Here is a 15,256-nt window from a genome sequence, read left to right as displayed (position 1 = left end):
GGAAGGTTTGTAGCTATGAAGAAAGATTAGGTAGGTTGAGCTTTTTTTTTCTCTTTGTTAACAAAGGAGGCTGACGGGGGATTTGATTGAGATGTTCAAAATTGTGAGAGGCCTGGAGAGAGTGGATGGGAAGGGCCCATTTATTTTAATAGTGGCCGGGGAATGGGCGGTTGGCGGGGGTGGGGTTGGGGGGGTGGGGGAGTAGATGAAAGTGATTGGTTGAAGGATTACTGGGGAGATGAGGAAAATATTTTTCACTCAAAGTGCTGTGGGGCTCTGGATTGCCTGAAAGGGTAGGGGAGGCAGAACCCCTCAACTCATTTATAAGGTGTCTGGGTGTGCACCTCAAGTGCTGTAATCTGCAGAGCTATGGACCAAATGCTGGAAAGTGGGATTAGGCTGGCGCAGACACGATGGGCCAAGTGGCCTCTTTCTGTGCTGTAAACGTTCAATGAATCTGGGGAAGTGGAGCTGAGGTAGCAGATAAAATTGAAGGGCCAAAAGGCCTATTCCTATTAATGACCTGAGGACAAACTGGCACAATATCAGCATTTGCAGATGGCAGAAAAGCAGGTTGTAACTGTGAAACAGGTCTGCCCACAGGAGGACATGGCCACACAATAGTGGTTTCCTGTTTGTTTTCAACTGAAGGAACACTCAAATCAATGATTAAGAGCACGGCTCGGTCACACTGACACAAACTTCTAATGGCACAAACGTGGATCCATGGTGGCGATCGTGACTGACTTTTCGCCCCTTCCTAAACCATATGGATCTGCGGCATGTTTAATTGGGGAATGCAGAGCTGGGGAAAGGTGCAGCCTTCAATCGCTGGAGTCACTGTAAAAGGGGAAACTGGCCAGGGTGAAAAATTAATTTCTAATTTGTCAACACCAGCCTGTGAAGACACAGCTCCCTTTAGTGCCATAGAAACAGAGGTAGGTCATTCAGCCCCATTGAGCCTAGCTCCATCATTCAAGGAGATCACGGCTAATCTGTGCCCATTTACCCAACTTTGTTCCATGTCCCTCGGTATCATTACCCAGCAAAATCTCGCAATCTTAAATAGAATTTACAGAAATATGGCCAGTTGAAAGTCAATGGGGTTTTGGCTGCCTCCCCAAATTTTCCATTCCTTCCCGAGTTTGGTTTCTGCCTCGGGATGAACTGGAAAATTCCAGTCATGATATTCGTCCCAACTAGTCAATGTTAGTGTTTATATTCCACACTTTATTTCATACATTCATGGCATGTGGGCCCATCACCAGCATTGCCCATCCATAATTGCCCTTAAACTGAGTGGCTTGCTGGGTCATTTCAGAGGGCATTTAAGCGTCAACCACAGTGCTGTGGGTGTCGGGGTCACCAATTGGCCATATTTCCTTCCCTAAATTGTATTTTTATAACAATCAGTGATAGCTGCCATGGCCACGATCATTGAGGCTAACTTTATCTTCCAGAGTTATTAATTGAATAGTTGCCATGGTGGGGTTTGAACTCATGTCCCCAGACCATTACTCTGGGTATGAAATTGTCCCAGAAAATAGCAGTGTCAGGTTCAGTCAGAAAACCAGTGTGTTTCTCAGGCAGGTTTCCCAACAAGATCGTCCCATACTTTGCCATTGAAGGGGGACCATGTTTTCCGCTGACGTTGTGAGGAGCGGGGCCTGCACATGCCAGCAAGCCTAACTCCACAGAGATCGGCCTGCCACTTACAGAGGGTGCCTCAATCTCAAAATGAGGTTAAATCACCCACCCCTCCACGGACATTGCGAACTCACCCAGCACCATGGATTGCCAGCACCAGCCCCCTCTTCAAGGATCTCAGACATCGAGGCATTGGGGTCTCCGTATAGGTTCTCCCCTTCAGGCCCTACCCTCCTCTGGCACTGCTACCTTCAGACCCCGCTCCTTGGCACAGCCAGGGTCCTGCCATGTCCCCAACCATCCAGAGGCTACAACGGCCGCCAAGCACCCCGCCCCCCCCCCCCCCCCCCCCCCCCCCCCCCCCCCCCCCGGTGTGGTTTTCACATCTAGTGTCCGTTTGTGGAGACCAGTAGTGATTCCCACCAGCACCACATCACACCGATGGCTGGAAATACATACCCAGAAAACAGGGCGGCACGGCAGGGCAGTGTTTAGCACTGCTGCCTCACGGCATCGAGGACCCAGGTTCAATCACTGTCCATGTGAAGTTTGCACATTCTCCCAGTGTCTACGTACGTCTCACCCCCACAACCCAAATATGTGCAGGGTAGGTGGCTTGGCCACGCTAAATTGCCCCTTAATTGGAAAAAATAATTGGTTATTCTAAATGTATTTTAAAAATTCATACCCAGAAGATTCAACATTAAACTGATGTTGAATATTTAAATCCATTTAATGAATGGTAATCAGGTGCATGGACCTGATTACCTCCACTGGGAGAGCCCGGGAACATCGTGAACTGTTTGCCGCCCAGCGCAAATCCCGTTTCAGACCTTTCCTGGAATTTTCCTGACATAGCGGGATTTGCACTGGCGCAATCTGGCTGGAAAACGTCCACTGGGTCTCTGGGCTACTAGTCCAGTGTCAATACCAATATTTCCCCCCACTGGCCATGTGTCACTCAGTTGGTCTCAACCCATGCATCTTTGATTCTGATGGTTTGGGAGTCCTGGTTTAGAGGTTGTACTAAAAGGGTGTTGTCCTATTTTGGGCTAGAGGCCTCCCTCCAGTTAAACTGCCATGACAGCGACATGGAACAAGGTCTGAGCGATGACAGCTCAGGCCTCCAGCTCACCTGTACCTGTCACCCAATGAGGAAGGGACAAAGCAAAGGTGCATGTTCTGCTCCCTTGAGCAAGTGTTGTTTTTTTTTTAAAGGGACATACACACTAAATTCAAACCTAAATTAAAAGTCCCCTGGTTTGGTGGCAAATATTGTTTTGGGCATCGTGTGTCACCATTTCCCATTCCGAATGCTCCATTGTGCACAAGCTGCGTGGCTCACATTCCTTACATGGAGGAGGTGGAGGTGGAATGCGAACAAATGCTTAGGCTTCCAGCTTCGAACAATATAAATGTTACGGTGTAGAAAGAGGCCATTCAGCCATCATGTCTGAGCCTCCAATAAAAGGGAGACAAAAAAAATAGCCGCTCATTTAAATCCCACAATCCAGCCTTGCGGGTCACAACAGTTCAGATCCAGATCCAGGGACCTTTCTAAATGAGTTGACTGTTTCAGCTTCAATCAATTCCAGATGCCCACCACCCTCTGGTGAAAAAGCTTCCTCATGTCACCTCTAATCCTTCTACCGGTCACTTTAAGTCCACTTTGTCTTATGTCCATGACACCTCTGTCAATCTCTCCTTTGCCCAGACCTATCCCTGTTCTTCCATTCTGCCCCACCTCCTCCAGCCACCACTCCTACTGTATAAACAATTACATTTCTACCTTTCTTCGGTTCTGTAGCAGCGTCATATGTACTCTACAATATCCTGACAGACGGGCAACCACCAGGTAGATTAACAAAGGAAGGTTTATTAAGGTAAGAAGCATTATACAGAGAGTGAGATATAAGCTACCATGTTCCAAGACTCCAAACTAACTGGGAAACCCGTGCACTGCCCCAGGGTTCGCATGCTCCGGCCCCATTAGCCGATCGGGTCACGTGATACTCCAGCAACACTTCCCTTTAAAGGGACATGCCACCACATTTCACCCCCCTTTAAAGTTCCTGATAACATTCTTTAATTAACAAAGGAACTATTTACAAAAAATACACAAGTGTCTCTCAGCACAGTCTCTTCTAAGGTAAGTCAGTCAGGTGACTTCTTGATCCTTTTGAGAGGGACACAATTCACTAAATGGTGTTTTAGCAGTAGAGGTAACTTTGGTTTGAACCTCAACAGGTTGACTCTCGATTTGCAATGGTGCATCCGTACAGTTAGTTTCCTCGGTTCCCCCTGGAACATTACTGGGCTCGTCCTCAGGGGTAGCTTGCTGCGGCATTACTTTCATTCATGGCCATATCACCAACAGGTCTGCCTGGGCTGGGTTGTCCCATTGGTTCTGAGTGGTCTTCTCCTCCTCAAATGAACCAGGTGTTTTTTTTTAACTTTCTCCCTTGAACATCCACCTTGTACAACACCAGGCCTGTTTGGGGCCACAACCGTTCTAGGGATCCAATTTGGGCCTGCATCAAAATTCTTCACATAAACCAAATCATCCGCCTCGATCAGTTTTCTTTGTGTCGTGGTACTTTTTCTGTTCATTCTGTCTAGCCTCCACCGACAAATTTGGAAATATGAGATCCAATCACGTTCTAATGTACCTGCTCATTAATAATTAAGTGGGTGTAACACCTGTGGTGACATGAGGTGTAGTTTGATAGGTGAGCAGAAACCAGGCCAGATTGTAAAGGGGTTGATGACTACTTTTTCATGGCGGCCTTGAATGTCTGGACAGTCTCTCTCTGTCAGTCCATTGGAAGCAGGGTGGTAGAAGCAGTTCATATATGCTAAAGGCGTTGGTTGTCATAAAACGTTGGAATTCTTCAGTTGTAAAAGCGGTCCCATTATCCAAGACCAGAACCTTGGGCAACTCGTGGGTGGCGACTGTCTGTCTATCGTTTCTGATGAGCTTGTGGACATCAGTTTGTGCATCTCCAACCACTTGGAGTGAGCATCATTGATTAGCAGGAACATGGAGCCCATCAAAGGGCTCGCAAAGTCAATGTGTAGCCTCACCCAGGGTGATCCTAGCCACTCCCAAGGTGCATGATGGCCGCGGCTAGCGAGCGTTGCTACATTTGACACTGGCCACGTTATTTGACCAGATCCCCTCTGGCGATATCCAACCTGGGCCGCTCATGCTGTGCACGAGCATCTTCTTCATCCCAGAAATCGTGTTCGGCGATTGACCGGAGAATCAGTTTTTACACCGAAATCGGGGCTGCCGCCTTCTTTCAGATAATCCGCCCCCTCAAAAATGAGGAGTACGCCGCGCCCCATTGGGACGGCCTCAGGACGTCACCTAAGGCCCTCCCCTGATGGGCCGACTTCCCGACGGCGTGGGGTCCGTGTCCTCTCAACTTTTGTGAACCTGGTGTGGCGGCTGCGGACAGTGTCCAGCACCACCTCACTTGGGGGGGGAGAGGAGGAGCCATTCCGCTGGCGGGGGGTGGGTTTCAGTGGGGGCTGGGGGGACTGGTGGGGGGTGGTCTGGGGATGGCGAGGGCGGTTACAGTGGGGCACTATCTGGCAGGTCATGTCCGCACTCGGCCGACGCCATGGTGTATTGCCACGGATCTGGCCATTCTGCATCCGTATCTGTAGGTAAGACCGGACACTTTACATGGCGCGGCTGCTAGACCCCACCAGGTGGAGCATTGGTGCACGAGCGGCGCCAACGTTTTGGTCGTAAGACCAGATGCTTCCTCCAGATAAAGCTGCAAAATCGGAGAATCCAGCTCCATGTGCTTGACTCGAGATAATTTTTTGAGTCCAAAACTTGACCTGCCTCACTGACTCTGGCAATGTATCAATAAAGTGAAAAGCAAGGAATATCTCCTGCGGTATTAGTGGAAGCAGTATACTCTGAGGTAGGGGAAGGCAGCGTTCAAAATGGGTATACCAGGCCTATGTTGAAATGTGTACTCGTAGGCTGCAAACAATAAATCCCAGCGTTGGACCCGAGCTGAAGCTATGGGCAGAATGATCTTATCCTCCCTAAAAAACCCTAACAGGGGTTTGTGATCGGTAACAACTATGAAACATTGTCCATAGAATATTGGCGGAACTTTGTGACTCCAAATATTACGGCTAGACCCTCCTTGTCAATTTGGGAGTAAGCTTGTTCAACACTGGTAAAAGTCATCGAGGCATAGGTGATCGGCTTTTCTGTACCAACTTCTATCGCATGGGCCAGAGCAGTCCCGGATCCATCAGGGAATGCGTTGCAGGTAAGGATTGTCTCTTACGATGGGTCAAAATGGACCAAGAGACCGGATGACTGTAAAGCTAGTTAAACCCGTTCAAAGCCTTCTTTCTAATGCTCTTTCCAATACCACCTCTGGTGCTTCTTGGGTAGTGTGTGTAACAATGCCAGCATTGTGGAAAGATTAGGAATAAATCTACCATAATAGATCACCATTGCCAAAAAGGATTGTAATTGCGACGTATTTTGGGGGGCCGGTGCATCCTTAATCGCTTCGATCTTCTCCTCCATAGGGTGCAGGCCTTATGCGTCTCCCCTGAATCATAAGTATGTCACATCACGAGCTTAGAATGTACATTTTTCTCTTTAGAGCCTTACTCCAGCCTTCTTAAATCTCTTTAAGACTTCTTCGAGGTTTGCTAAGTGTTCCTCTTCAGACGCTCCTGTAATCAGTACATCATCTAGATAGATAACCATCTTGGGTAGGTCCTGTAGTAAACTTTCCATTGAGCACTGGGTTCTCACACAGGTAGCTGAGCCAGCGAAGGATAACTGGGTATACTGGTATACGCCTTTGTTGGTGTTTATGGTAACAAATTCCAGGGAAATGTCATCAAACTCGAAATTGTTGGTTTGCGTGACTCATATCAAGATTGGTGTATTTTAAAGCCCCTGCTAATTTGGCATCTAAATCTTCAATTCTTGGTATTGGGTACTAGTCCAATTTGGCTGCCTGACTCACAGTTTGTTTGTTGTCTCCGCAGAGGTTGGCGCCGATGCCCCCTCCCTCACTGAACTTACTCAGCTCTGAAACACAAAACAATCATGTCCCTTTGTAAGGTGCCCTATGTCAAAGCAAATCCCAAACTATCTATAATGAGTTGAGGGAAAACATGTAAAAAAAAAGCATTCCTGGGCGACACGGTGGCTCAGTGGTTAGCACTGCTGCATACGGCCCTGAGGACCCGAGTTCGATCCCGGCCCCGGGTTACTGTCCGTGTGGAGTTTGCACATTCTCCCCGTGTTTGAGTTGGTCTCACCCCCCAAAGATGTGCAGGTTAGATGGATTGGCCCTCAATTGGAAAAAATAATTGGGTATTCTAAATTTATTTTTAAAAATATAGCATTCTTCTCAACAAAACCAAAGGATGCATTGAGGAAAAAAAAGTAACTGAGAGAAGAAAGTGAGAATGAAAACATAGAATCATAGAATTTAAAATGCAGAAGGAGACCATTCAGCCCATCGAGTCTGCGCCGGTCCTTGGAAAGAGCACCCCACTTAAGTCGCACACCTCCACTCTATCCCCCTTTACCCCCGTAACCCGTTAACCCCACCTAACCTTTTTAGACACTAAGGGCAATTTAGCATGGCCAATCCACCTAACCTGCACATCTTTGGACAGTGGGAGGAAACCGGAGCACCCGGAGGAAACCCACGCACACACGGGGAGAACGTGCAGACTCCGCACAGACAGTGACCCAAGCCGGGAATCGAACCTGGGACCCTGGAGCTGTGAAGCAACTGTGAAACATAATTCTCTTCAAGGCCTGCAAGGAAGGCTTCATTGGTTCCATCTGTGTAATGGTGTCAGAAAATCCAGTGTTAACACATTATTTAAATTAAATTTAGGTTGATCAGTAGCACAAAGTAGCTAAAATACACTCTGGATTTGCATTTAGAAAATGGCGCCATATCCTTTGCTCAGTGGTCCAATTGACGATGCTCAACAGAGGTGCAAGACTTTGGGGAATCAATGCCCACTTAAGAACTCAATTTTTCTGAAAGCAATGTGTACAGGCTCAGCTTTTCTGCCCCAATGCTATGTGCCTCCCAGAACTTGACAATAGCAACTGAACACAAAGGTCATTTTCAGCTGTGCCTTGCTTCTCAACCTGCCATTTAAATTTTAGAGTACCCAATTATTTTTTTCCAATCAAGGGGCAATTTAGCGAGGCCAATCCGCCCTGCACATCTTCCAGTCTCCTGGTACATTTTCATAGGGGGTGAGACCCACGCAGATACGAGTTCTGCCATTTTAACAAAGGCATCGACCCAGTTAGAATAAGCAAGTTTTCTCCTGCTGTCTGTGTGGATCTCACCTCCACGGCTCTGAGTTGTGCATGGTAGGTGGATTGGCCATGCTAAATTGCACCTTAATATTAATAATCTTTGTTAGTGTCACAAGTAGGCTTACATTAACACTGCACTGAAGTTACTGTGGAAAGCCCCTAGTCGCCACACTCTGGAACCTGTTCAGGTGCACAGAGGGAGAATTCAGAATGTCCAATTCACCTAACAAGCACGTCTTTCGGGATTTGTGGGAGGAAACCGGAGCACCCGGAGGAAACTGACGCAGACACAGGGAGATGTGCAGACTCCCCACAGACAGTGACCCAAGCCGGGAATCGAACCTGGGACCCTGGTGTTGTGAAGCAACAGTGCTAACCATTGTGCGACCGAGCCGTACCTTAAAGAAATTTTATTAAAAGAATAAGCAAGTGAGTGCTTTTCAACACCCACAGGAGAGGCTAAGGAAGACAACCAATTTCCTTCCTCTGTGTACTACCCCATCCAATCTTCCTGTTTGAAACCGAAATGTCGTGATCTGTTAAATCATCGACGCAAATCTCCTTCAGTGGATCTGGACAGCACCAATGAAGTGACAAGCAGCGACAGAGTGATAGATCTTCAGTTCATGCCCAATGAACCATGATTTCCAAATATGCAAGGTCGCTGGAGCAGAGTGAGGCGAACAGTCGCTCCAAAGAGAGAGGGTGGGACTCAGCCCTGATATCCCTTTGCATTGTACAAAAATAACAGGACCATAGGAACAGGATGTGGCCATTCAGCCCCTTGCGTCGACCAACTGACCTGGACTGCTTCTTTGCTGTACAAAGTGAGGTAAAGAGGGGGCAGAGTGGGAGGCTAGGATCGAGGGCTGAGAGACAAGAAAAGCAATGTTGCTGGGCACTAGGTGCTGTCACAGTCATATTTAGTGCAGTTCAGTAGTTAACAAGTTATCAGTAAATATCACTCTTAGCATTGTCCTGAGGCGCACAGGCAAGGGAGATAAGATGTACGCAATTTTTTTCATTTCATGACTCTTTGGAGTGTCTACTCTTCCTTTGTCGCAGGTCTCACAATGAGGCAGTTTCTAATCAACAGCCCAGTCCAGACTCTGTCCCCAGATCAAAGTGCCAAAAATGTTTTGTTTTGTCCAGTATTGAGGACCAGAAATGGCCCCTTGAAACGCGGTCACAATACAAGCCGGGAGAGGGGACATGTGGGACAGACGATCGCAGAGGCCAACTGATCAGAATTTTCACAGGAGGGCAGCACGGTGGCCTAGTGGTTAGCACAACCGCCTCACGGCGCTGAGGTCCCAGGTTCGATCCCGGCTCTGGGTCACTGTCCGTGTGGAGTTTGCGCTTTCTCCCCGTGTCTGCGTGGGTTTCGCCCCCACAACCCAAAAATGTGCAGAGTAGGTGGATTGGCTACGCTAAATTGCCCCTTAATTGGAAAAAATAATTGGCTAATCTAAATTTTAAAAAAAAAAGAATTTTCACAGGAAACACAACGGCCGGAATTTTCCAGCCCATCCCGCTGACCAGACCGTTCCCTCCGAGGTTGAACTCAAACCCCTCCCCCCCTTCATCCTGTGCAGCGGGTTCCCCGTCGGCGGGGCCAGCGAGACATGCACGGTAGCACAGTGGTTAGCACTGTTGCTTCACAGCTCCAGGGTCCCAGGTTCAATTCCCGGCTTGCATCACTGTCTGTCTGCACGTTTTCCCCGTATCTGCGTGGGTTTCCTCCGGGTGCTCCGGTTTCCTCCCACAAGTTCCGAAAGATGTGTAAGTTAGGTGAATTGTCCATGCTAAATTGCTCTTAGTGTCCACAAAAAAAGGTTGGGTGGGGTTACTGGGTTATGGGGATAGGGTGGCGGTGTGGGCTTAAGTAGGGTGCTCTTTCCAAGGGCCAGTGCAGACTCGATGGGCCAAATGGCCTCCTTCGGCACTGTAAATTCTATTCTATGCAAATCATCAGAGACTTTGGCAGAAGTGGAAGATCCCATCGACGGCCAATAGCTCACCGGACAACCCACAGCAGGCGTAGCTGGAAAATTCCAGCCAAGGTAGAATAGTTAACCTCACAAATCAGTCAAAATTACAAGAAAGAAAGGTGATGTGTCTGTAGAAGTATAAAAGTTATCGCAACATATTATCTCAATGTTAAATTTAACTTTGTTTGTTTGTTAACCCATAAATGTTTCAAAATATCACTTGTTCACCGTTAAATACTTTTGCTTAATACTTTAAGCTTACAACGAGGGTTACTGTGATGCTGTGCCGCTGTTAAATGCTGAGAAAAAACAAGAATTTGCATTTATATCGCACCCTTCATGACCTCAAGACATCCCAAAGCACTTTACAGCCAATTAAGTACCTTTTGTGCTGTGGTCACTGTTGTATTGTAGGGGATTGTTTGTTCACATCAACCTCCCACAATCAGCAACGTGATAATAACCAGGTAATCTGTTTTACTTAAATAATGGCCAAAGCCAGGGGCGGCACGGTGGCGCAGTGGTTAGCACTGCTGCCTCATGGCGCTGAGGACGCGGGTTCAATCCTGGACGCGGGTCACTGTTCGTGTGGAGTTTGCACATTCTCCCCACATTCTCTCTGTGTGGTCTCACCCCCATAACCCAAATAATTGTGCAGGGTAGGTGGATTGGCCATGCTAAATTGGTTCTTAATTGGACAGATTGGGCAGTACGGTAGCATTGTGGATAGCACAATCGCTTCACAGCTCCAGGGTCCCAGGTTCGATTCCGGCTTGGGTCACTGTCTGTGCGGAGTCTGCACATTCTCCCCGTGTGTGCGTGCGTTTCCGCCGGGTGCTCCGGTTTCCTCCCACAGTCCAAAGATGTGCAGGTTAGGTGGATTGGACATGATAAATTGCCCTTAGTGTCCAAAATTGCCCTTAGTGTTGGGTGGTGTTATGGGGATAGGGTGGAGGTGTTAACCTTGGGTAGGGTGCTCTTTCCAGGAGCCGGTGCAGACTCGATGGGCCGAATGGCCTCCTTCTGCACTGTAAATTCTATGAAATCTATGAAAAAGAATTGGGTACATTAAATTTTTTTAAAATATATTGACCAAAGCCCAGGGAGAATCACACTGCTATTCTGCAAAAGAATCCACATGGAATTGTCTACGTCCAGCTGAGAGAGCAGAAAGTGCCTCCGTGTAACATCTCACCTGAAAGACACACCTCCAACAGTGCAGCATTCCCTCAGCGCTACACTGGAACACCAGCCTGGATTATGTTCTCAAGTAACTGCGGTGGTGCTTAAACCCTCAGCGGTCTGAGCCAGAGGCAGCTCTGCTCTTACTACAGCTGCAGCTGGCACAGAGAGCAGGATTGTCCAGAAGAACAAGATAAACTGCAGTTCCAGTTAAATTTGTTGCGCGCAACGGGTGGTTCGAGTCTGGAAGTGTGACGGAGGCAAGTCCAATCGAGGCATTCAGGAGGGCATTAGCCGATTAATTCAATAGAAACAGTGTGCAGGGGTACGGGGAGGGAAATGACAAGAAGTCATGGTGCTCGTTTGGGGAGCTAGTGCAGACACAATGGGCCAAATGGCCTCCTTCTGAACCGTCACAATTCTGTGATTCTGTGAAAGAAGATTGCCAGTCAGGATTTCTTGCACATATTACTGAAAATATATATATTTAAAATTTAGAGTACCCAATTCATTTTTTCCAATTAAGGGTCAATTTAGCATGGCCAATCCACCTAGCCTGCACATAAGAACATAAGAACATAAGAACTAGGAGCAGGAGTAGGCCATCTGGCCCCTCGAGCCTGCTCCGCCATTCAATTAGATCATGGCTGATCTTTTGTGGACTCAGCTCCACTTTCCGGCCCGAACACCATAACCCTTAATCCCTTTATTCTTCAAAAAACTATCTATCTTTACCTTAAAAACATGTAATGTAGGAGCCTCAACTGCTTCACTGGGCAAGGAATTCCATAGATTCACAACCCTTTGGGTGAAGAAGTTCCTCCTAAACTCAGTCCTAAATCTACTTCCCCTTATTTTGAGGCTATGTCCCCCTAGTTCTGCTGTCACCCGCCAGTGGAAACAACCTGCCCATCTTTGGGTTGTGGCCGCGAAACCCACGCAAACACGGGGAGAATGTGCAAACTCCACACGGAGAGTGACCCAGAGCCGGGATCGAACCTGAGACCTCGGCGCCGTGAGGCAGCAGGGCTAACCCACTGCGCCACCGTGCCGCGCTACCTTACTGAAATACGGCCTGGATCTCGAGGAGGGAATGGCCACTCAACTATATGGTAGGGGTGAACTTTCTCTCAGCCAGTATTGCAATCTGCCGAGTCACGCATGTTTGTACTTATAAAAGCTCAGGCGGCCCGAGAGAGTGAATCCAAAAGAAGTTTGATTTGGCAATAAAGGTAAAGGCCGCAACGCAGCATTCAGTTCCAAGGTCACAATCGGGACTACCGACCACGTCGGTCTCAGTCCGGGCCGGCTTTTATGGAGCGATTTCTATGAGCCGCGGCTGATGGGCCTCCGCCCACTAGCAGGGGAAGCTCGTATTCCACAAGTCCCATGGGGAGATCAATTGGGGTATCCCCGTGGGTACCATGAGGGTAATCACGATAGTGAATTAACAGCCTGCTTCTCCATTAGCCTGGAGACCAATTTCAGCCCCACGGAGTGAGAACTTACCCAATGAGAGCAGTCTGAGAAAGGCGACATAATCGAGGGTAAGAATGTTTTTAAAAATAAAGGTTGAAAACGTGAGCACCACCACCGATTGGAATCTTGAGCTAGTTTGAGCCAGTTGGATGCTGCACCAAAGGCTCAGTCACTGACAGGCGCAGTCCACATTCAGCCTGCAGCCAGCCAGCTGCATTCAGCGCAGTTCAGCAGCCCGGGTTATTGAGGAAGTGCACAGGGGACAGGTGTGGGAAAGGAAAAATAAAACGAACCACAGATTCCGCTCAGACCCCCCCCCACCCCCACCATCCAGTGTTTTTGCTCATATCAGGTCTCCGCACGAGGGCACGATGAACTCAGCTGTGATGCCCCTGTGATGGAATATCGAGCTCACAAGCATCAGCTTCGATATGAGGATTGCCATGCATCCCACTCACAAACAAAAACAGGAAATGCTGGACAATCTCAGCAGGTCTGACACCATCTGTGGAGAGAGAAGGAAGCTAACGTTTGGAGTCTGGGTGACTCCCTGTCAAAATTATGTCAAAAGAATCGCGTAACTCATTTAGCTACGGGTGTGGGTTGGAAGAGGAAACTAATTGGACAGGCAGTGAGAGAATCTGAACTGTTATCCGTCCTCTATATTTCAGTGCAACTTTCAATATCCATACTGGCTTTTTTGAAAATAAATTTAGAGTTCCCAATTAATTTTTCCAATTAAGGGGCAATTTAGCATGGCCAATCCACCTAGCCTGCACATCTTTTGGGTTGTGGGGGTGAGACCCACGCAGACATGGGGAGAATGTACAAACTCCACAAGAAGAGTGACCCGGGGCCGGGATCGAACCCGGGTCCTCAGTGCCGTGGGGCAGCAGTGCTAACCACTGCACCCACCGTGCAGCCCTTCAACATCCATTCTCAATTGATTGAGAAACTAGACACTTTTCTTTTCATGGTCCAATTGTTTCTTACCCCGAACTTTCAAACATATTCCTGGTTGACCTGGTGACGGGTGCAACGTTAAACAGGCGAGCAAAACTAAACATGTTTTTATGCGTAAAGTGATTGATTGACCTTCACGTCAGTCTGAACCCTGACTGAACTGTGTAAAATATAGGCACTTCCTTTACAGAGCGTTGAGAAACTGGCACCTTCAAAGGGCTGTGGGTGGCACAACAAATTAACCACTATCTCTGTGATGTGTTCCTACAGAGGCAGCTCACAAGTCGTTCACATGCAGCAGATGTCTGTACGAAGAAGATTGCTACAGGCTTTAGGCTGCAGTTTCTTTCCAATCGCTGGCAAGAGCAACACATGGCACCCCTGCATGTATACTTGGGAGCAACGTTCAAAACCGGCAGAATCCTGGCATTGTTATTAGTAACTGGATATTTCATGCAGCTTGTGACGAACTGTTATATCAGCCTAGAGTTCTGGCCAGCGAGAAACTCCGCAAAGGTGCAGGAGCCCCTTGTTGTGTTGGTTTGGCACTGGCCATTTCATCCAGACTTCGCTCCAAGAGAAGATGTTTGCCTGGAGTTATACGCAATTGACAACTGCATCCTCACCAGCAACAGGTCCAGGTACGATCGTGCAGACGTCGTAGTGTTCCACCATAGGGAGCTTCAGATCAAAACCTCCAACCTGCCACAGCAGACAAGGCCTCCCAACCAGAAGTGGCTCTGGGTATCTCTGGAGTCTCCGACTAACACAAAAAGGATTCATCAGTTGAATGGCTGCTTCAATTGGACTATGACTTACAAGGCAGACTCTGACATCTTCCTCCCTTATGGGACACTCATGCCGAGCGACCGACCACCTAATTTCTCCATCTCGAAGAAATCCGGTCTGTCGACGTGGGTTGTTAGCAATTACCGCAAAACGAGCCTGAGGGCAAAGCTGCATGCCAACCTGTCCAAGCATATGACAATAGATCTGTATGGAAGAGCAGCTGGAAAGTTCCTGCCCAGTGAAATGCTACTGCCAACCATCTCCCGCTACGCTTTTTACCTGGCTTTTGAAAACTCCATACACAAAGACTACATCACAGAGAAGATTTGGAGGAATGCGTTCATGGCAGGGTCTGTTCCGGTGGTGCTGGGGCCTCCGCGGGCCAACTACGAAGAGTTCATCCCAGCGGATTCCTTCATTCACGTGGATGACTTTGCCTCAGCAGGGGAACTGACCACTTTCCTGATGGGCCTATGGAAGAACAGCACTCGATACGAGCAGTATTTCAACTGGAGGAGAACGCACGTGGTCAAGATGTCCACAAACTGGACAGAGAGGTTGTGTAACATTTGCACAAAATTTCCTATCCTTCCTCAGTCGAAAATATATCATAACTTACATGATTGGTTTCATCAGTAAAGATTTGTTTTTAACCTACCTCATTTGAATAACACGTTATATTTTTAAATCAGTCGATTTATATATAGGGGGCGTGATTCTCCGTCCTGCTGCACCCGTTCTCTGGCGCAGCGCGCCCCCGCCAGCAGGCGGATTCTCCGTCCCGCTGCACCCCCGCCTGCAGGCGGATTCTCCGTCCCCCCCGCCAGCAGGCGGATTCTCCGTCCCGCTGCACCCCCACCAG

General features: G+C 48.3%; 1 protein-coding gene across 4 annotated transcripts in view; it reads left to right on the top strand.

The window, feature by feature from the left end:
• Window positions 1-15,051, top strand: part of fut7 (fucosyltransferase 7) — a 70,888-nt gene extending 55,837 nt beyond the window's left edge. For 3 of the 4 annotated variants that reach the window (XM_038782529.1, XM_038782528.1, XM_038782525.1), the window contains exon 2: window positions 13,876-15,051. In XM_038782529.1, coding sequence (XP_038638457.1) covers window positions 13,978-15,033 — 1,056 coding nt within the window. In that variant the 5' untranslated portion in view covers window positions 13,876-13,977 and the 3' untranslated portion in view covers window positions 15,034-15,051. Of the gene's footprint in view, window positions 1-8,651; window positions 8,823-13,875 lie in introns of those variants that run through there. The other variant, XM_038782526.1, reaches the window with a different exon arrangement.
• The last annotated feature ends 205 nt before the right edge of the window (window positions 15,052-15,256 follow it).

Source organism: Scyliorhinus canicula, chromosome 21, assembly GCF_902713615.1.
Source record: "Scyliorhinus canicula chromosome 21, sScyCan1.1, whole genome shotgun sequence".
Classification (NCBI taxonomy): Eukaryota; Metazoa; Chordata; class Chondrichthyes; order Carcharhiniformes; family Scyliorhinidae; genus Scyliorhinus; species Scyliorhinus canicula.
Note: the sequence above shows the minus strand (reverse complement) of the source record. Positions and strands in the feature narration are given on the sequence as shown.